Source organism: Lipotes vexillifer, unplaced genomic scaffold, assembly GCF_000442215.2.
Source record: "Lipotes vexillifer unplaced genomic scaffold, Lipotes_vexillifer_v1.1 scaffold147, whole genome shotgun sequence".
Classification (NCBI taxonomy): domain Eukaryota; kingdom Metazoa; phylum Chordata; class Mammalia; order Artiodactyla; family Lipotidae; genus Lipotes; species Lipotes vexillifer.
Window position 1 is genome coordinate 4,247,862 of NW_006778796.1, and position 23,263 is coordinate 4,271,124.

Genomic DNA, 23,263 nt, shown 5'->3' on the forward strand with positions numbered 1-23,263 from the left:
GGGCCCCCAAAACCAAAAAAAAAAAAAAAAAAAAAAAAGAAAAAAAAAAAAATAAATTTCACCTCTTTCTTTTGACTTTTTAATGTGACTACTTTTAAGTTATATTTTAAGTTATATTTGTGGCTCGAATTATATTTTGGTCGAGCACTGCTGATTTAGATGCAACACTGCCTGTTTTTGCGAATGCAGACTTGTCTTTTTATAATAATGAGTATGACAGTATTTCATTGATGATAAAATGCACATTTTCCCACATTTGAGTGTTAATTTAATTTGATATTCATCTTCCAATCAATGAGTACACTTAAGAGGGTGCTATTTCTTTTTTCTAAAATGATGTTATAAAGTCACTGGTGCATGTTTTGTTTGTTTGTTTGTTTGTTCTTTGGCTGCACTGGGTCTTCGTTGCTGCACACGGGCATTTTCTCTAGTTGGGGTGAGCGGGGACTACTCTTTGTTGCGGTGCACGGGCTTATTGCTGTGGCTTCTCTTGTTGCAGAGCATGGGCTGTAGGCGCACGGGCTTCAGTAGTTGTGGCTCGCGGGCTCCAGAGCACAGGCTCAGTAGTTGTGGCACACGGGCTTAGTTCCTCCGCGGCATGTGGGATCTTCCCGGCAGGGTTCGAACCCGTGTCTCCTGCATTGGCAAGCGGATTCTTAACCACCGCGCCACCAAGGAAGCCCCATCTTAAAGTCATTAGCATTTGGGGATTGAGGAGATAGAACATACAAATCGTTAGAGCTTTGACTTATTTCATAGCAAGTTCTTGCAGGAAGTCTATGCCCCAATATACCATAAAACCTATGGAAATCATCTCTACCAACAGCAGTGCTATAAGGAACTTTAGTTCAACAGACATCTTTTGAGCTTCTACTAGCAAGATATTGTGCTCAGCATCATAAGGACTACAAGGTGGGTGAATCACATCCTCTGTCCCCAAAGCACTTAATTCTGTGAGGATGAATCTGAAAAGCGGGCAATTGACATAGTGTCATGAGAAACATAGGGCTGAAGAAACAGGGCCACTAAGGCTGTGCATCCTTTGCCTTTGTGTAAATTACAGACATTCCTCCCTTCAGGAAGATGAATTGCCCAAAAAGTGTGTCTGTGTGTGTGAATAAACAAACACATGTCCCATGTGTTGAATACACAATTCATCCATGTCCCATGGATGAATGACTAAAATGTGCTCCTCCCTCAAAAGCTGAATTTCAGTTCCTACTTGTCCCCTATCAAAGAAGGGAAAGATGACACTCAGTTGGCTGTTCAGGGAAGAGGTAGCATTTGCAGTATGGTTGGTTCAATAGGCAGAGAGGGAAGAGAGGGAACTTTCCTGAAAGAGGGAACAGAAAACAAAAGGAAATGACAATCTCTTTTTCTCTTAACCAATGATCCACTTTCAGGCAACATCTCTTAGATATTAAAGAAAGAACAAACTAGTGTAAGCTTTAGAGGTCAACAAAAACTTAAGTAGGACAATAGATAATCTGGAATCCTGTAAAAATCATATCAGACTCAGCAAACAAACTGAGGACTAAGGTGAATTTCCTTTCTAACTGATTTTTAGTTTATGTACAATCATTACAATTATGCCTATTCCAAAAAATAGTTGGCAAAATGGCCCCATTTATTGAAATCTGAATAGCAATAGAGACCTTCTCTCTCTCTCTCTCTCTCTCTCTCACACACACACACACACACACACACACACACCACACACACACACACACACACACACACACACACACACACACACACAAAACTGGAAACATCATCCAGCCCCCAACCCCTCCTTATAAATGTCTCAGGATTCTCAAAAATCTTTCCCATATTCTCATCCTCCCTTGAGCCCAAAAGTTCTGATAGGGAACTATACTGGTAATTGCAATCATGGCAGGAGTTGCTCTAATTTGCCACTGAAAGCTACTGAGATGAGCAAAGCACTCATCCTGTCTGGCCTTCTCATTCCCGGGGCAGGTGTACCTGGTCTTACACATCACTACCGGCAAATCCAGGAGGACAGGAGAGATGTCACAGGGTATGATGGGCAGCATGGGTACAGCCACATTCACCAGGTGGATCTCCAGCTGAGAGCCGTTGGCAGGATAAAGGAGACCTGGCTCCAAACCTAAACGCAAGGGAGAGTGGAGTCTCAGGCTGAACAGAGCAGTAAACCACACAGGGTAACACAAAAACCTGCCACACGGGGGCAATGGCAGGCCCTGAGTTTACCGAAGGGTTAAAAGTAATATTTCTCATTTCCAAAGGCTGTATGAATGAGTGTGCTTCTTTATGACTTTATTTTTTTTCTTAATTCTCTCTTCAGGTCCATCCACTTAAATCCAGGAAAGAATTTTCCAACCCTCAAACTTTTCCAGTGGTATAGATGGATACACTGAGCCATGGCTTAGAAGCTCCCGTATGTAGGATTATCGACAAGGAAGATAACCAAGGTTCTGAGGGTCACATCGCCAAGTTCTGTGCTCCATGGGTATCATCTCATTAGGGTTCCTAGAGTTCCACCCCACAGCTTGGGATAAGGAAGTGGACACAGACATATAATGGTGTGATGTAACATCAGCATGTGGGCATCCGGTAACACAGAAGTTGGTCAGTTGGTCCATCTCCCTTCCAGATCTCTTTTACATCTGTCCTTAAACAGGACTCATTCTTCAGGATTCTTTAGATCAACAAATAAGAAAGTTGCATTCGATAAGGCCCAAACCTACCGTCAAAAGTGACAGTGATCCACGTCCCTCCTGCGAGGCTGCCTTCTGTAGGTTCAATGTGGACACTCAGACAAGGCACTATAAGTGAGTAGGAGAAACCCTGGCTTCAGTGTGCAAATTCAATCCACCGGCTTCCTTTGAGCATTCCTCAGAATCGCCACAAGGGCTTCATACAGCACAGATCGCTGGACCCACCCCCAGAGTTTCCCATCCAGTAGGTCTGTGGTGGATCCCAAGAATCTACAGTTCTAACCAGGTGCTGCTGGTGTTACTGGTCTGGGGACCACACCTTCCTCCCATTTTAAGGAAAGTTTTGCCTGATCTTCTTATCTTAGACATCCAAAAACCATGTGTTCACGAGGACAATCCTGAGTTTCCAAACTTCCTTTGGAAAAGGCTCCAGGATACATTCGGTTCCTAACTGAATCCATGAAACGTTTCCTCTCCTTCCCACTCTTTAATTAGGTGGTCATATTTAACTGTTACCACTTATTTCTTATATCCCCACTTCCCAGAGAAGAGGAGAAAGTTCTGGAAGTTATCCCTATTTCAGTCCTCCTGCTTATAACATCATCCTCTAGTTTCTCCCTTTTGAATACATGAACAGAATGACTCCCCAAAGAGACACAGCCTTCTCTAGATTTTTGCTTTGCCTGCTCAGAGAGGGGGCTGAAGCATGAATCAGTGCTGGAATTTTTTTAAAAGCCCACTATAGACTTACACACTAGGCTAGACTGGCTTCTCGCATAGAGACTATGGGCTGAGCGTGACCTTATCAATGCCTTATTTTTGAAGATGATCCTGGATGGACATGCCTTGTCCGAGGTAAAGCCAGCAAAAGTCAGTTAGCTCCTCAGTGAGGTCTACAGAACACTTTTCGGTTTCTATATCAGAAAAGTTAAAGGATCACCCAAGCCATGCTAACTCTGGCTAGCCCAGGGCTTCCATGTACATTTATGCAGGTGGCGCTCTGCACAACCAAGAGTGTGAAGAATCATTCATGTCGACACAACCATTCGTGGCAGCCCTGGCCAGATGGGCTCATGCTTTACCCCTCAGAGGTGTATTAGATACTGCTACCTAACGAAGATCAAAAACAAATGCCATAAAAAGATACAGAGGATAACCAAAGTCACTGAGAAAACTAGAGACCCGGTTTGAGAAAAGGAAATTTTTATTGGTCATTAATCACTAAGACAAGATAAGCTACTCCCCTTGGGAAGATAAAGTAATAAAATCTAAAAAGAATTGCATTGTATGGCTCAAAAAGAAATTATAAAAGGAAGGTTATAAGTTATTATTCAAAGCTCTAGACTTAACAGCAACTTCCACTGGCTGTTAAAAATTAAAGTATATAACTATTTAATATATAACCTCAACTACTAAACAGAAAAAAATTATTAAGCAGAGAAACTTTAAACCTAGGGGAGATACTTTAACACTTCCTCCCAAAGTAATATTTAAGTATCAGTAAATTAGTTCTCAAGGTAACCTGCTGCATTCTATCCAAAATCCCTTCAAAACACATCCAACTCACCTGCTAAAAGTAGTATTTTGATACTTGTCAGAGAGACCAGCCAGCCAGTCATCTTGTTCACTTAAATCAATCCTTTCAAAACTGTTCAGATATTAAACACATTTTCAATTTGGATTGGAGCAGTAGAGCTTTATAAAAACAAAATGAAAAATTACTATCACTTTTGCTTACATACAACTGCTTTGCTTCGTTAAAACTTGGTAAATTAAGGAAATTATACCAATATAACCCTAGAGTCTTCAGAGGGACCCACCATCTTCCCAAGCGTGGAAGAAAAGGATAATCTAAGAATCTTACATAAAATTATCATTATATATTCTACCCCCTTGTCCCACTGACTTATTTTATGCATGTTTAAGCTGGGTAAGTAATAATAACCTCTTTCCTTAATTCATTATTAAATAAACACTTAAATTTTTAAAATAAATGAATTTCAGATTCAAAATACTAGTTAATGCCGATTACGGAGAGGGGGTGCGGGTTGTTTTGTTTTGTTTTCTGGAAGTCTCAGTCCTCTAGGAACCAATCAACACAAAAAGAGTAAAGAGTTAAAGCAAATGTTAAACATGGTAACAAGTTGAAAAAGAAAATGGTGTTAATGGAAATTTGGGGGAAATTATCTTATCCTCACAGCAGAGGAAACAAGAAGGAAAGAAACAGGAAGAAAAAGCTGGACCCTCCAAACTGGACCCTATGACCCCAGGTCCCTCTACCTCAATCCACGATGCCCGGATCAATCTCTTTAAACTCTGCCTTCACTGTGCCCTTCTCCTGCTTAAAGCTTTCAATTCAAAGCAAAACCTCTATCACTTCAAAAATGATGATGAGAACACTTGGTAGGATTTTTATCAAGATTAACTGAGACATAGGTACATAAAGAAATTAACACAGGGCCTGGCACAAAGGAGATGCCCACGAACTTTAGTTTTCTTTTGGAGGGTTCTCTGCTTCCAAAGGAAAGCCCTCTTTCTGACTTTGCAGTCCCACCATGATCTGCCCCCCACCTTTCCAACTTCCCCTCGCATTGCTCTCCTAGGCGACCCCTGCACCGCGGCAAAGCTGTTCTCCCCACCGTCTCCCAGACAAGCTTCCCACACGGCAGCCTCTACCTTGGATCCTGTTGGTCGCTTTCAGGATTCCCCAAACTTTCTTGTGCCCCAGTGAACTCCAGGCCTGCATCAGGGCCCAGCTTGGGAGCCGCCTCTCCACGTAATCTGTCCCTGTGTTGGTTCATAAATTAACTGGCCCCCAAACACAGAGGGCAAGGAGAGACCTTAGAAAGAGGGAGACACTCCAGATTGGCAAGTGTCAGGTTTCAGTTAAACTTACAAACGAGGCTTGTCGTGGGCGTCAGTGAGATGAGTAGATCTCCACACCCGCCACAATCTTAAAAGTTATAGAGACTTCAGTGGAATTCAGTCACGTATTCAATCCCAGTGGTGTCAACACAACATGACTCTGAAAACTGCATCCTTGAAAACGGCGCTGCCTGTGGGACCTGTGGGCAGAATGTACATTTCAAGGACAGGGAGGGAGTGACGAGCCTCCAATTGCCCGGGGTTAGCTTGCAGGTCAACTGGTGGTCACACCCTGTGCATGACCTCCTCCAGCAGTCTGCCCCTCATGACTAGCTCTAACAATCTCACTTGCCCCCTCTTCCGAGATGCGCCCTGAGAGGTCAGCAAAGGGTTTCACCAGCATGGAGAGGGCTCCTTTGGCAGCTCTCTGGCTGCATAGGAGATAGAGGCCACAGCAACGGTATAAGCACATGCGAGAGAAAACACAGATTAACATTCTCAACATAAGTAACATTTTTTTCCACTAAGAGCTCCATGATCTGAGCCACTGATTTTTCAAGTTCCCTGGGTTGGTGGTCAGATCACTCAGGAAGTTCACCTGTGTCCTCATGTGATTTAATAAAGATGATGCATCAGCAGATTCATCAGGTGCAAACATGCAACATTCTGCTTGGATAATGGCTCAGGTGCCTCCTTGCAAGGCAGGGATAGTATCTGAGGCCATCCTATGCTGGAGGACAGCTTTTCTCATTAGGGACATTTCAGTGTTCCATAAGGACAGGCTTTGTTGGCTCTCATTTAAGGACTGTTGGGTGAATTTAGTAACAGCTTCTATCTGCTCCAGGCCAATGGAGGGAACAAAGGCAGCAACCAAACAATGGCACCAGTGGAAAGCAGATAAGCCCATCTGGTCTTGAGGAAAGGCAGGTTGGAAAGTTTGGAAACTTGACCTGGTTGTGTATGCCATACGAGGGCAGGGAAGGCAGCACTGTTAGGCATGAGGAAATGGACTGGGGGATATGCCATACCAGGACCGCACCTTCCCCCCTCTTTCCCATGGTGCCGGTTCCATTCCAGATGTAGTACATTCCCATAGGTCTGGCTGGCAACAGGACAATGGGATCCTGTGGAGATTGAAGTAATTCACTTGTCCTGGTGGGATGTCCCATAGTAAATTCCAGTAGATAATATCTTAGGATACCTGGGAAGGTGTGATATGGCTTGCTATTATCAGCAGCATCGCACATTGACGCATGGTGAGAGTCAGGGCAATGGCCTTCTCCCATGACTTTTGTACCTTCACAGTGTCGGGTGTCTTGGTAAAGGGTACTCAGTCTCATACACGGGGCAACAGGTTTTACTGGTTGATCAACTATATTAAAGCCTAGGATAGTACTTTAGTGCACACAGCCAAGGCGGCTTTACCTCTTATTAATTTAATCTGCCGCTTTAATATTGCACTTTTCCTTGTTACTAACCCTACTCCTTACAGGTTATAGAGGAGATGGAACCTCCATTCATGTCATGTTCTTTTGCCCAGTCTTGTGTATCATGACCTTTGAAATGTGACCCATCAATCACTGTTTTTTGGATGAGGGTACCCAAACACAGTGCTCAGTTCTCTAATCCCCGAATGGTGGCAGCCTGGTTTGTGCAGAGACAGAGGAAAGCTTGGGTTAGGCCAGATGAAACCAAGGCATATTTAGAACCCTCCCTCAGAGGGAGGGGTCCAATATAATCAATTTACCAATCTTTCACCAGTTGGAAACTCCAGTAGATGGTACCAGACCACTTTGGAAGTTGCTTTGGGTGTTGTTTAGAACATATAGGACATGCCGTTACTTACATTAACCAAGTCACTGCATTTCAAGGGCAATCCAGCATCCTTGGCAATATGCCATCTTACCCAGGTGTTACAGTGGCTGCTCTTCCTATGTACCCAATCTGCTGTGGCTACTGAAGGGTCAGTTGCTTCAATCAGCTTCCTGATTGCCAGAGGGGGAATCTGAAGGATCTACATACTCTACAGGACCTAGTAGCACTCACATTTCTAGAGACAGGGGCCTGGTGGACAGGGTGTTCCCCTGCTACACAGAGGCATGCCACTTAGTCAAACTGGGCTTTGAGTCATGGCAAATGTGGGTTGATGGAACATATTCTCAATCCACCCCTTGAAAGGAAGGGAAGTTCTTACCATGATATGCTGTGTACACTGCTAGAGCTGTTGCTCTCTGGGGGCATATCAGAGTTTTGCCACCTTCTAGAGCTGGGACCAAAACCCTAGGGACACTCTTTCCTTCTGTTGTCTCTGCCACAGGGCCCAACTGACATTTTCTGGAGTCACAGACACATATAACTCATGGTAGCCCTGCTTGGGAGATGCCCAGAGCTTTAATCTGCTTCACTAGTATTCTTGCCTGCTCATAGGTAGCTTGTAGTTTTGACTCGCAGTTCCACATGTGCCCTTTTTTTGCCAGGTTGTATAAGGGACAGAGGCATTGTGCCAGGTGGGCAATAAAAGTCCTCCAAATCCCCAAAATGCCTACAAAGGCTTGCATCTATTTCATACTCTTAGGGCTTGGATAGGCTTACATCTTAGTTATAGCTTCTGGAACAACTTGAGTCTTAGCCGACTACACAGCTCCCAACAACTTTACAGTGATGCCTGGGCCTTGAATGTTCAGTGGATTCACTGCCCATCCTCTTCCTTGCAGATGTTCCAGCAAAGTCTGCAGAATGTCCTGCAGCAGAGGCAAGGCTTCACGTGTTAACTTTCTATCATCGATGTAATGGATCCCTTTCACTGATACAGGGGGATTAAGAAAACACTGAGACCAGAAAAAATAGTTATACCATTTCAAAAAAGTAAAAGCCAAGATAAATGCCCAGAAAAGGAGTATCTACAAAAAACTTAGAACAAACGTATCTTATGTGTATGAGCTTCCCTGGTGGTGCAGTGGTTAAGAATCTGCCTGCCAATGCAGGGGACACAGGTTCGATCCCTGGTCCGGGAAGATCCCACATGCCGCCACAACTACTGAGCCTGTGCTCTAGAGCCCATGAGCCACAACTACTGAGCCCACATGCCACAACTACTGAAGCCCGCACACCTAGAGCCCGTGCTCCACAACAAAAGAAGCCACTGCAATGAGAAGCCCGTGCACCGCAACGAAGAGTAGCCCCCGCTCACTGCAACCAGAGAAAAGCCCACGTGCAGTGAAGAAGACCCAATGCAGCCAAAAATAAAATAAATAAAAGAAAATAAATAAATTTATTTTTTTTAAGAAACATATCTTATGGGTATGTCCTGATTAAGTTAGTGCAATGGATAAAATCATCTCTAGTTAATTCAACTCCACAAACACTTATACACCTAATATATGCTGGGTACTGTGCTAGGAGCTGGGAAAACAGAGGCAAATCATCTGTGTACCTGCCAACAAGTCCCCAGTGGATGGGGTAGGAGTGGAGGCTACTTGCATTTACAAGAGGAGTTCTAAAGTTTTCAAGTAGATTCAGCAGGTGTTCCTTTAAATTGAAAAATTCCCTACATTTTTACACCTATTTGGAATAGAATTCGTTTTTAAAACATTCAATTTTCAGAAATACATCTACTGCCTAGAGAAAGGTACCCAGGAATGGAAGTAAATAGTCACACATTGGTTTTCTTCAAGCCCTATGTTCAGAGCTACATCTTTTCCTTTAAAACAAAACAATCAAATCAATAATACATGTATTTTTCTTTATATGATCTTCCACTAATTCTTCCTAAGAACAAACTCAGCCTCCATTTAATTCTTTTAACCAGAATATTTTCAACCAGAGGAGAGCCGTGTGCATTGGGTCAAGTCTTCTCTCTCCCCTTGTCTCTCTCTCTCCTCTGCCCTCATTCTTCCTCTTTCTCCTTTCCTCCCTCCCCTCCCAGCCTCCCCTCACTTTGGGACTTTGACAGACAGAGCTGCAAGGTTGCTACTAGAGATCCCCCATTTCCTTTGTTCACCACGACATTGGCAAGAAAGGCAACACCTAGAAAACACAGAGCAGAGACATTTCTGAACCCAACAGTACCTTTTTCTGTTTCTCTCTCGTTGTGACTCAAGGGAGAAATTATCTTTCCTTTCCAAATGACCTTGTTTCTCTCTGTCAAGAACCGATGGCCCTGTTACCTGGTTAGAGCCCAGCCTGCAGCTACCACGCAGGTAACTCACTCATGTTGGACTGTAACTCACCTAACTCGTTTGTGTCCCGAGCAAACCTATGCCAAAGTGAAAGTTCAGGCTGACCATGGGGCAAGTTTAATGATTAACACAAGCTATTTAGGCTTTTTCCCCAGGGTCTTTTTTTAATGACCAAAAAAAGGCGTGTCCTACATTTTTCTCCACTTATTACATGTGCCCTAGACAAGAATTTTAAGTGAAAGTCCACCCACTGACACAAACAGACATTCAATGATTGAAAGAATTTGCCAGTAAGTCAGTGACCGAACACAGGCCCAGGAGAAAGGGCCTCCAGAGGGTTGGTCCCCATTCATGAGCAGTCTCTGACTTTTCATCAAGAGAAATGGCTTGTAAGTGCCTGCCACCGGCTGGCACTCTCACTATCAGGGGGCGGGGGTGGGGGGTAGTCTAAAGAAGCAGAGAGAGGATGATCGACTCAAAGTCTTGCTAAGAAAGGGCCAACTAGCCCTCCCTGTTTCTTACTTTCCTCCCTCCCTCCTGACCTTGCTTTCTTGGCCAAGAGGAAGTCCTTGACTTGTACCCATCACCTTCTATGAGGACCCAGACCATGGGTCTCAGTCACTGGCTTGACTCTCTTGATGAGACAAGCAGCTGACCTAGGAAGTCAGCACCACCTCCTTACCTGGTCCACATCTGACTTCCTTGTCTCTGTCCCACCGTACACTCCAACTCACATCACCAGATTCCTGATTGAGTCAGTCCATTCCCAGTGTTTCCTGACCAGAAGAAACTCTCATCTTCTTTCCTTTGAGACAGAAGCCTTTCTAGCATAATTTGATAGCCCTGAGTCTCTGCCTCAAAGGACCTGGGAAGCATCCCCACCAAGACCAGATTTAATCCATGGAAACAGAGCACAACTCTCGTAAGAGTGCTGGAACTATCCTCTAGAAAGTATGGGAGTTTATACCAAATCTGATGTTCATCTCAACTTGGCAACGAGCAACAAACAGAATGATTTTCCTAGCACTGCTGCCAGTAGTGTAGAGAGAGGATGCCTGGCCAGGTTAGGCAGCTAGGGTGTCAGTCATCGGGCCACCCTCCTGCCTACTGAATCTCAGGTTCCATTCTAGATCTTCCAATTCAGGTACACAGGCATCATCTGAGCCACAGTTGTGTGCTTGGCACGTGGGAAATAAGGAAGAGGTGACAGACCAGGTTCTGGGGAGATAAAGGAGATTTCAAAATTATTGGTAATTTTTATTTTTGTAAAGAAAATTATATTCATGAACCACTTAGATGATCCAAAATTATTGTTTTTAAAGAATATAACACAGTTTCTGCCCTCAAAGTGCTTGCTGTCTGACAAGGGAGACATCATGATCAGATTCATTTACTATATTGTAGTCAAATCTCGTGATTAAGACTTAACTCGTGTTTTATTTCTTGCTACTTTAACAAGAGATTCCAGAGATTAACCCCATCTATCCTTGAGTAAAGAGCCTATAATGAATATTTATAATTCTTTTTGGCAGCCTCGCTATCAAGACTAAAACACCCTAATTTTCTTATGGGTAGATGTGTCTCTTTACTCTTGACCAAAAGAAACCTAATGATACGCAGGGCTTTGGTTTCTGTGCTCTAGGAACTTCCTGGTGGGTAATCAAGCTCTACGGTTAAAGAAATGAAGTAGAATGAGCCATTTCATGCTCCAAGGCCTAAAAGGAGAAGCTGCAGAACTCCACAGGCAGTGGCTTTGCCACATGGAAGTTGGAGGAGCCTTAAATCTCCTCTCTGTGGGCTCCATCCACCTCAAGACCCTCAAATATACACACATATCTAAGTTTGTCATGCAAACACAACCTCCAGATAAGTCCCCTCCACCAACTCTTCCATCTAATCATACTCCAAAGTCCCTGTCGTACAGAAATTCTAAAGAAAATCTTGAGCTTGGGTCTCTGAAGGCAACCAGAGCATGGTTCCCCTACCACCCCAAGGCAGGTAGCCATGCTCACCCCCAGACACTGACACTCTTGCATAGGAAGCTATTTTTATAAGACCTTGTGAAATTCTCAACACACACACAAAAATGCCTATAAAGCAAACTCAAAGAGGTCTAGGGAGCAGGTCATTTTCTGACCCCTTTCCCTTGGATTTCAACACCACTCTGAATTCCTGGGGAATAGCAGCTTTGGGAATTGGGGAGGGGTGGTAGGAAAATGCGTCTCACCGATCTCCAATTATAGGAAGCATAATGACCAAAGGCCTAGCTGCTGTCCTTTCAGATTCATCTCCACATTTGCACTAAGGCCACACTTCTTCAGACTCTAACTGATATATAGGCCCTGAGAGATAACTAAGTTCCCACATGGGCAAATACAGAGTTACAAGTCATCAAAATGTGGGTGCCACTGTAAATGTGACCTCATGAGTGTGGTGATGCCTGGCAACTTTTGGGTTATACGTGTCATTCCCAGACTAGATGCTGCCTTTCTTAAAGAAAAAAATGATATGTTCCCTCCGTACCCTCAAAACATTTTGCACAGTGCCTTACATAGAGTAGGTACCCAAATGGAAAGGAATGCCTGGGAATCCATTTGAGGAAAAACATTCTGGAATGGATGAGGGCCACCAAAGTCAAAAGCAGGTTTTAAATGGAAACGAAAAATGCTCGATGCATTTTTTTCTTTTTTGCTTTCTCTTTATCAAAATTGTTTTATCATACCCTCTTCAACTTACAGGCATATTTCTTTTTTTTTTTTTTTTTTTTTTGGAATTCATTGTTTCATTACGGTTCTCACAAAATACAAAGCTCAAACGTAACTGTCTACGTCCACCACAAAACACAATCAAGTAATTGGTTAGCACACAAACAATGATCTTTTTCATTTTTTTATCAGAATCTGTATTTTATTTTTATTTATTTTATTTATTTATTTTTTAATTTATTGATTTTTGTGTTTTGTTTTGTTTTGTTTTTTGTTTTCGGCTGCGTTGGGTCTTCCTTGCTGCGCACAGGCTTTCTCTAGTTGAGGTGAGCTGGGGCTACGCCTCGTTGCAGTGCGTGGGCTTCTCATTGCGGTGGCCTCTCCCATTGCGAAGCACGGGCTCTAGGTGCGCAGGCTCCAGTAGCTGTGGCTCGTGGGCTCTACAGCACAGGCTCAGTAGTCGTGGCTCATGGGCTTAGTTTCTCCGCGGCATGTGGGATCCTCCCAGACCAGGGCTCGAACCCATGTCCCCTGCATTGGCAGGCAGATTCCCAACCACTGCACCACCAGAGAAGCCCCTCTTTTTCATTTTAAAAAATATAAATAACAACGTTCAGTGTTTGACAGTTTTCTCTTGTGTGTGTGTTTCTCTTTAAGGCTTTATGTTGCAGACCCTTAAGTAAGCATACCTGTTGTCAGGATACACCACCCACAAGCAGGGAAGGCCACTGTGGATACATTCCTGAGGATGACACACACTTAACGATGTTGTACAGGCATATTTCTGATAGGAAGTGAACCTGGAACAGGACAGTAACATGGTCCTTCCATCTAAGTAAGAACTTCACTGGGTAAGTGGGGCTCTGGAGTAAGCTGTGTTCTTACTCTCCTGATACACCATTTGTGTGACTAGCCCTGGAGCTATGCCCCAGCCACAGCCCTCACATTTTCTGTGTGGTCAGAAACCTCCCCGCTGAGGTAAGACAGGTGAATTCCCCTTTCACCTGTCTAGGATTGACCCAATTCCTCCTCCTTCCTTTTCCTCACGTCTTCCTAGCCTCCCTTTTTCATAAAGAAACAAAGCTAAAGGAATTATATTCTCTCTGGTTCAATATCATACCCCTGATTAACTTTGGATCCAAAGGATAATGAGTATATGCACTCAGATTTGTAGAAGAAATGAATCTGTTCCACTAGAGGGTCAAAGCTATGGGTAAAATATTTGCTTCATAGTTTCTTTAGACAAATTTTCTTTCCCACTAGAGTAAAATTACTTAAAAGTACTCTATCATTATCGCCTCTGACCGGAGTCAGTTTTGCTTATTAACTTATTTTGATAACAATGACCCCCACTTATCTGGAATCCAAACTGTGGTACCCTGCATCATCCTGATGAGGGTCCTGAAAACGATCAATGGTGCCCTGGGTGACACAGGTGAAAATAACTTAATGAAGTCCATGAACTTGGAAGTAACATTGAACTGCGGGTAGGTTCCTCATTTGGATGAGCAGAGCTTACTGGCTACTCCAGCATCTTATAGTCTGGGAGCCTATGGGGCCACATGCTCAATCATCCCGAGGGCATCAATGTCTCACAACGCTCAACATAGCTAGGTTCATACCAATGACATAGGGTAATCGGAAAGCGGTGAAATCGAGTTCATATCTAACTTGTAGGATGGCCAACTGTCTCAGTTTGCCTACGACTAGGAGCTTTCCGAGGTCATGGGTCTTTCAGTGTAAAACAGGGAGAGTCCCGGGAAAAACAGGATGGCTCATCACCCTACACTTCAGACAGCTCCTAGCCCAGACATAGTCAACATTTTCTAAAATGTTTTGGCACTCAGAGAGGATAGATTTCATTCAGTTCCTTATAAAATTCACTTATATGTCGAGTAACTCAATTCCTGCCATGTCAGGTAAAATAGGTGTTGCAATATCCAATGTTTTCCAGACCACAGAAATGTCTTTCTCTTTGAATTGGGAGCATTTGTGAGAAATGTGGGCAAAACAGCATATGTCAGTTTCTGAATTACATACAGTACAGCGTCTTCTCCTGGGGTCAGCAGAATTTAAAATAAATCTTGTCAGCAGGGAGCAACAACACAAAAGCAATTAATTTTTTTCTAGTTTGATACCATGCTGCTCTCTGAGTCAGGAGCCCAACTGAGATGCCCAAGCGTACCTCACTCCTTGTTTTAAAATTATGAGTGACATGGAAGTCATACATTTCTGCAGCCCAGTAGAATGCTTGCTTTAGCAGCAGAATGTTATGATACTGTCAAATTCTATATCTTAGAGAAAAATTGTTTTTAAAATGGAAGAAATGTTTTCCCCTTCTCTGGCAAATGTTGCACAGCTGATAAAATAGCAGAGCGTCCAATACCTGATATGAGGGACAACATGGGTGCTGAAAATGAGGGGAACTCCAAAAGTCTAGAAGTAAGATTGCCTTCAGAGTTAAACAATGAAAACAACCAGTAATGGATCAAATTGCTCAGTAAGACTTAAAGCTATTACTCTATCTAAGGAAAACCATTCAGATGCTTGCTTGTGAAGACAGATAGTGTGGCAGTGTTTTTACAAAAGGTAACAAGTTCTTTGTCAATTATCTCATCGGAAGGAGGTATATGTCTCCCCCCTCTTGAACCCTGGAGGACTTGTGACTCACTTAAAACCAACAGAAATCATCGGAGAAGATGCTGCCTGACTCCCAAGGCTAAGTCAGAAAAAACAATGCAATTTTGCCATGTGGGTTGGAACATTAACTCTTGGAACTCTGAGCCAATCCCTGAGAATTCTGACTACCTGGGGCCACCGTGCCAGGAGGAAGGCTCCAGTAAGGCTTACAATCATAGGGGCTATTGTACCCATTTTTCATGATACTTGGAAGTATCAAGCAGCTCTTCTAAAGTCACAGCTATAACTAATGTGGAGTCGGGCCTAGAATCCAAATGCCTCGATCACAGACCCAAACGTGCTTTCTCGGCTGTAACTAGTATACGCCTTCTGCTGTATGGACTGAATAGGCACCGGTGCCATAAGGGATGCTCAGGACTCTGGCAGAGAGACGGGAGAGGCACTTAGAAAGAAGCCTCTCCCTCTGCCCCCACGAGTTCAAATATTACCGTTTTCTATGTGTGCCTAGAAGTGAAAAATTGGGGAAAGCTCCCCTTCTGTGTGATGGAAATTCTTATACTCCCACTCCGGGGGGAAGTTGTGAGGATGAGATGAGATAACCTAGCATCTTAGAGTCAAATAATGCAGTCATCCTTTGTGTTACCAGCAGAAGACTCCAGGAGGCTCTGCTTCTGGGGAAAGTCTGAACTGATATGGGCTCCTGGGCTCTTATCCAAATGCTCGTTTCCTTCTTCCTCCTTCTTGTCAAAAGGAAGCAAGAGAGAGTCTGCCAAGTGTGACGGAGCTTTGATTATTCTCTCCGGGGCCGTCGTGTATTTTTTACATGAAGTCGGAAGTGGGAGAATTGAGGAGAGGTGAGGGAAGAAGTATGAAAGCAGGATCCTTACCTAACACTGTCCGGCACTTTCAACAATCTTGTAAGTGAGCCGTGCCCTTCATCTCAGAACTTTGATGGTGCTGGGCATGCCTTATTTATAGACAACAACTGCTGCAGAACTTCAAAGGGGGCACACAGCCAAGCCAGAGAGGTGGAGGGAACACTCAGAGGAAAGGATGGGACACAACAGCTCCTGGGAGCCAGCTCTGAACCCTGCCAGAAATGCCTGATTGTACCCCCCGTGCAGTTAAATGGCCAAAGCCATTTATGTCAATCCCAGAAGTGCAGCTTTCAGTCAAGGCAGCTGATCCAAGTGGGCTTTCTTTGACTTTCTGGCAAGATCTGACAAACTCTCATATTTATCAGATTAATCCATGGCCTTTAGAGACCATGATTTCCAGAAAATGAACACCTAATTCTCACCTTAAATTCTTAAAACAAAACAAAAAAAAGAAGAAAAAGGAGAAGGAGGGGGAGAAGCCAGTATGTTTGGGGGACTGAATGAACAGCGGCCCTCGCAAAGTTATTCACATGCGAATCCCCAGAACCTGTGAATATGTGACCTTACATGGTAAAAGGGACTTTGCAGGTGTGATTGACAGGTCCTGAGATGGGGAGATTACCCTGGATTATCCATGTGGCCCCAACATAATCACAAAGGTCCTTATAGGACGAAAGCAGGAGGATCAGAGTCAGTAGTAGAAGACGTGATGATAGAAGCCAGAGTTTGCTGTGATAGGAGAAAGGGGCCATAAGCCAAGGAATGTAGGGGGCCTTTAGAAGCTGAAAAAAAAAAGCAAGGAAACAGATTTTTCCCACAGAACCTCCAGAAGGAAACAGCCCTGTCAACATTTTGACCTTAGCCTTTTGAGACTGATTTTGACTTCTGACCCTCAGACTGTGAGATAACAAATCCACATTGTTTAAGCCACTAGGTTTGCGGTACCTTGTTACAGCAGCCATAGGAAAGTAACACAGCCAGGAAGGGTTGTCATTTGGTGCCACTAAAGCGTATATGTCCCTCTTGGAAGACACTGGTGCAACTACCCATGAAACATAGTGGGTTACTTAGCCCCTGAATTACCCCTTTAATGTTTCACCCTCTCTCTCCTCCTGGCTCCTTCAAAAGGACCAAAAATACTCAAGGAGCAGGTTCTTAATAATTGAAGTTCAAATAAAATGGGCATGCAAGAGAAAGGCTGGAAAAAAATATTTTTTTTAGTTTAGGAGCAGGGAAAGTCTGAATTTTTATGTGCATGTAGATAAAAAAGACTGAAAGGATATACATGTTAGAATGGTAATGGTTAACCACTGCGGTAAGATTATGGGTTATTTTTATTTTCTTCATTTTGCTTACCTTTATTTTCTCCTTCTAGAACAAACACATATTTTTGTGTCACAATTTTTTTCAAGTGATATCAGGTATGATAAAAGTAGTATCTTTTCTGTGACTTTAAAAGATTTTTTTTTTTTTTTTTTTTTTTTTGGTAGAAACTACCAAGGTCATTTCCCAAGTTTAGGACAATTGCGCAGAAAATTTAGGATCTGACTGGACCCACTAGGGGGCAATATTGAACCCTTGAAGAAGAACACAGAAGCAGACTGCTGTGAGCAAATAAATATTAATTCGGACTGTGAGAAATAAATTTCTGTTATTTAAGCCAAAAAAAAAAAAAAAAAAAAAACTAGTTCGGAAAAGACAGCCATCCAAAATGTAAAATTTCAGGCACCTTAGCACCCAATCTGGCCCAGAATATCTTCCCATCAATCAACTTCACAGTGTGACATTAGAGCAACTTCTTTCATTTGAAGGAGCCTTAACAAGTATATTCTGTGTAACTCAATAATTTAGAAAGGCAAGTCATGAGAAAACAAGTTCTGTGGTCAAATAGGGTGGAAAAGGCTGTGAGCTATACCTTTCTTTAAAGACTCACAAAGGATATTTATTGGCTTATTAAAGCCTCTATGTCCTGCCAAAATGAATCTTATTTAGGTTCATTGAAGTATTTCCCAAATACTTACTTCATCAGAGATCCATCATTTTCATTGGAACTAGGGTTTCTGAACATTCTTTGGAAAATTCTGCTGTGATTATGTGATTTGTAATAAGAAATATATATTTGTAATAAGAAATGTAGATCTGGCACAGAGCTCCTAAGACCCTTGGAATTTCCTAAGTGATAAGAGGAGTAAAGGTGACTTTTGATATTCACCACAAACCTCTTTCAATTACCCTGTGTTTATGTTAATAAGATGACTTCTGAAAAGTAAGGATGGGGGATGGTTACCAGGGGACTAACCCTGCGATTAGGGGGTTGGAACTTTCAGCCCCAGCCTTGGAACCTTTAGGGAGAGGAGAGGGGCTAGAGATTGAGTTCAATCACCAATGGCCAATGATCTAATCAATCGTGCTCATGTAATGTGATGAAGTCTCTATAAAACCCCAAAGAACTGGGTTCAGAGAGCTTCCAGGTTGGTGGACACATGGAGATGTGGGGAGAGCGACGTGCCCAGAGAGGGCGTGGAAGCCCCGTGCCTCTTCCCACATACTATCTTGCTTTATGTATCTCTTCCATCTGGCTGTTCCTGAGTTTTATCCTTTTATAATAAACCAGTCATCTAGTAAGTAAAATGCTTTCCTGAATTCTGTGAGCTGCTCTAGCTCACAGAAATTAATCAGTCCTGAGGAGAAGTTCATGGAAACCTCCAATTTATAGGCAGTTGGTTCAGAAACACAGGTAACCTGTCCTTGCCATTGGCATCTGACGTGGGGACAGTCTTCTGGGACTGAGCCCTAAACCTGAGGGATCTGACACTACCTCTAGGTAGTAAGCATCAGAATTGAGTAAAATAGTAGGGCACTCAGCAAGAATTGCTTAATGTGTGGAAAACCCATACATCTGATGTCAAAAGTGTACAAATATCATATGATATCACTTATATGTGGAATCTAAAAAAAATGACACAAATGCACTTATTTACAAAACAGAAATAGACTCACAGACATAGAAGACAAACTTATGGTTACCAAAGGGGAAAGGTGGGGAGGGATAAATTAGGAGTTTGGGATTAAGGAATACAACTAGTATGTATAAAATAGATAAACAACAAGGACTATAGCACAAGGAATTATATTCAATATTTTGTAATAACCTATAATGGAAAAGAATATGAAAAAGAATAGAGATATATATGTATGTATAACTGAATCATTTTGCTGAAACTAACACAACATTGTAAGTTAACTATACCTCAACAAAAATAATAAATAAATAAATTATTTATTTATTTATTTATGGCTGTATTAGGTCTTCATTGCTGCGCGCAGGCTTTCTCTAGTTGCGGTGAGCAGGGGCTACTCTTTCTTGCGGTGCGCGAGCTTCTCATTGCAGCGGCTTCTCTTGTTATGGAGCACGGGCTCTAGGCGTGTAGGCTTCAGTAGTTGTGACATGCGGGCTCTAGAGTGCAGGCTCAGTAGTTGTGGCGCAGGGGCTTAGTTGCTCCATGGCATCTGGGATCTTCCCAGACCAGGGCTCGAACCCACGTTCCCTACATTGGCAGGCAGATTCTTTACCACTGAGCCACCAGGGAAGTCCTAATATTTTTTTGTAATTTTAAAAAAGTGAAATAGTGTTGTAGTGAAGTGTTGAGAGTAGAGGTGACACCCAGGCGGGTGTTTTTTGGTCACACCTGATTTAGACGGTTGGATGCAAAAAGCCCCCAATATGTTACCCGAGAGAAACAACACATTCCACAAATGCCAGATGGGATTTCAGAAATCGATTTTTCTGTAGTTTGGTAGAGTGCAACCATTTCCAGAAGGACTAGCTACGACCTGTTTGACTGCTAATGTCTCCTCTATTAGCCAAAGAATTTATGAGATGGGCTAGGAACAGAGAGATTTCATCTTAAAAGTTCTGGCATGTAGGACCAGTGGAAGAAGCTTAGAGACATTCTGGGAAGCAGGAAATGACATCATTGTTTCCTGCAAATAGGACTCTTCTCGTGGAACTCTGAGCCGGGGAGACCCCACAAGTTTAAGGGCACGTCAACACATTTATGCAGATGAAATATGGATAAAATGAGTTCCAAGTACTGACTTCAGTAACTCAAAGGCACATAAAATAGCACTCGAGGGGATAGGGGGGAATGGAGAGGAGCATCTCACCTGGTTATTTGGCTCTAACTATCATGGGCTGCACGGAGGGAGGGGGAAGGGTGGGGAGAGGGGAGGGAGGGAGGGAGACCTGTGGGCATGGGATATTCACACCATTCCCCAGGGTCTGTGGTTTGTATCTCGTTATTTAACTCTAGATGGCTGCCTCCTTGAACCCCTGTCCATACCCTTGGTCACCAAATCAGGGTACTCTCCCTCCACAAGTATGGGATCTAGAAGTCACCTGATTTGAGGGGGTGAGTGTAACAAAGGGTGGGACCAAGGTCAGGAGTCACTCAGAGCCTCCTGGGCAGTGATTTAAGGTCATTGAACTAAATTAGAAACTAGACCAGATTTGCTTTCTGACCTCCCACATCTAGGCAGCTACCTTCTCCCTCTTCCTCCATCCCTCTTGCCCACACTTGCTCTAGAAACGTCTACTGGCCAGGGCTGTTCTCCCAGAGTCTTTCAAAAGATACGCAGATATGGACCATTAGCTGAGAACACCTGCTAGTGAAGATCAGATGAGAGAATAACTGTGAATACACTTTGTAAACTGTAAAGTGCCTTCAAATGTGAAGGATGGGTGTTATTTGAACATTTTAGTAAGATGTGTTCATACATAACTTGTGTGATTTTTTTAAAATCCCAGGTGGTTGGTGCTGGGAATGAAGGTACTAATGATATGTTTCAGAGTCAAATGACATTAGGAAAGAAAATAAGTGCAACAACATGATTATGTGTTCAATGAACTTTAATAAATTATTGAAGATAAATCAATCTCACAGTACTATATTTCAAATTGGATTGGAAACTGAATTAAAGTGAAAAAAAATTCAAAGGAAAGGAAAAGATTAAATAAAACAAAAAAGTATTGATAAATCCTTAAAGTGTGAGTTATTCGTTTGATCATTCACTTCCATGAAAAGCTGAAGGGAACGCTGGAGGTACCTGGCCACCCTCCACTCCCACCCCGCCAGAAGGCACCCCTTTCACCCCAATGCCTCGTGACTCATCACCTCTCTTTGGAGCTTTCTTATCCCCTATACATACTTGACAGCCATCCACACGGCTTCTCAAGGGCAACACGAGATTCCTGAAATGTGATCCCAGCTTGCTATCCTGGGACAGTTGTTCACAGTGGAAAAAATCTCCCTGTGGTATTCAGCCCGTTTGGCAGCCTCTGCTGAGGAAGGATGGAACTTTGCAAGGGATTTGGTGGCATGCGGCCCTCTTGCCCCACCTGCTCCCTCTCCTCCCGCAGGGAGGCAGCTGCCTGTCCTCAGAGCACGCCATCTCCTGCCCAAGAATAAAAAGATCTGACTGTTCTCCCAGGTGCCTTGCAGTCACAGGCTGCCTGGAGAAGCCACATAGAAGACCCCAGCCCAAGCAAGATATTCATTCATGGCAAACAGCTGCCACAAAGAAACCGGAGAGTGAATCACGCTGTTGCTGAACCCAATCAAATTTGAATTTAAAGCAAAATGTAACAGGATAAGCAATGGAACCGGTTTCTTTCTTTTTAAGTGGAGAGGAGGAAAAAGAACTTGTATTTTTCACGTATACTCTTCTACACTGAACTTTTTACCATAAATATGTAATGTTTAAAAATATTTTAGTGTTCATTGCAGCCCTATTTACAATAGCCAGGACATGGAAGCAACCTAAGTGTCCATCAACAGATGAATGGATAAAGAAGATGTGGCACATATATACAATGGAATATTACTCAGCCATAAAAGGAAATGAAATTGAGTTATTTGTAGTGAGGTGGATGGACCTAGAGTGTGTCATACAGAGTGAAGTAAGTCAGAAAGAGAAAAACAAATACCGTATGCTAACACACAGATATGGAATCTAAAAAAAATATATGGCTCTGATGAACCTAGGGGCAGGACAGGAATAAAGACGCAGACATAGAGAATGGACTTGAGGACACAAAGAGGGGGAAGGGTAAGCTGGGACGAAATGAGAGAGTAGCATTGACATATATACACTACCAAATGTAAAACAGACAGCTAGTGGGAAGCAGCTGCATCACACGGGGAGATCAGCTGGGTGCTTTGTGACCACCCAGAGGGGTGGGATAGGGAGTCTCAAGAGGGAGGAGATATGGGGATATATGTATACATATAGCTGATTCATTTTGTTATACAGCAGGAACTAACACAACGTTGTAAAGCAATTATACTCCAGTAAAGATGTTAAAAAAAAAAAAAGAAGTGTTTTAGGACTTCCTTGGTGGCCCAGTGGTTAGGATTGCCAGGCTTTCACTGAGGTGGCCCAGGTTTAATCCCTGGTCGGGGAAGATCCTGAAAGCTGCTGGGTACAGCCCAAAATTTTTTTAAATATTTTTTTAATTTTTAAATATTTTAAAAAAGAAAGAGAAAAAAAAAGCCTAAAATAAATGCATGGTTTCCTACAGGTACCATTACAGATACAAAGATATCAAAATGCTCTCAAAACTACACCAAGATCTTCGTTCAATTTAAAGCCCTTCTGTTTGTCCTGAGCTCCTCTTTTCTTGAGCTGTCTGTCCTGCTGCCCGCGTATAACACTGAATGATGGTGGTCTGAACACAGGTCCAAAAGCTTCAGGAAAATACTATCCCCATGCACAGCTGGGTTAGGTGACTGTCACCATCCCCTTGCCAGTTCGGTTGTTGAGGAAGGCTCAGACCTGATGCAGAAAGGAAACTTGAAAACAGAACTAAGTCTAAAGAGAGAGGTCCAGTCTTGTCCAGAGTAACCCTGGTGCGAGGGTCACAGGCCGGACCAACAGAAAGTTCTGGCTCCAGTTGGAGACTGTGAGTACTCTGACACTGCAGAGGAGTGACCAAGCAAACAAGCCTTCCCAGAGAGAAACAGCTGTGGGAGAAAAATGTCACCTGCCATTTCAGCAAACAAAGGATGTTGCGGCCAAGAAGCCCTCTGCCACTGCAGCTGCTCCCCAGCGGTGCACCCTGAGGGGATTCAGGATGGAGAAAAGCAGGATACTAGCCCTAGAAAGCTAAGGTGCATAAAGGAGTGGTTTCAATGAGCGTGGACTCTTGCATCTTCCCAGACACAGAAAAGTGCTAAATTCATTAAAATTCTTTAATTAACAATAATCTTTTGATGTTCTGACTACCTGGTTTTTGTTGC

The 23,263-nt window shown here is 43.2% G+C and overlaps 1 protein-coding gene across 1 annotated transcript in view; it reads right to left on the bottom strand.

Moving 5' to 3' along the window:
* Nucleotides 1–4,318, bottom strand: part of PKHD1 (PKHD1 ciliary IPT domain containing fibrocystin/polyductin) — a 433,351-nt gene extending 429,033 nt beyond the window's left edge. Inside the window, exons 1-3 of the mRNA XM_007451921.1 lie at nucleotides 4,267–4,318; nucleotides 2,730–2,807; nucleotides 1,984–2,128 (exon numbers count right to left, since the gene is read on the bottom strand). Of these exons, the coding sequence (XP_007451983.1) occupies nucleotides 1,984–2,128; nucleotides 2,730–2,807; nucleotides 4,267–4,318 (275 nt within the window). The remainder of the gene's footprint in view (nucleotides 1–1,983; nucleotides 2,129–2,729; nucleotides 2,808–4,266) is intronic.
* Nucleotides 4,319–23,263: the final 18,945 nt, after the last annotated feature.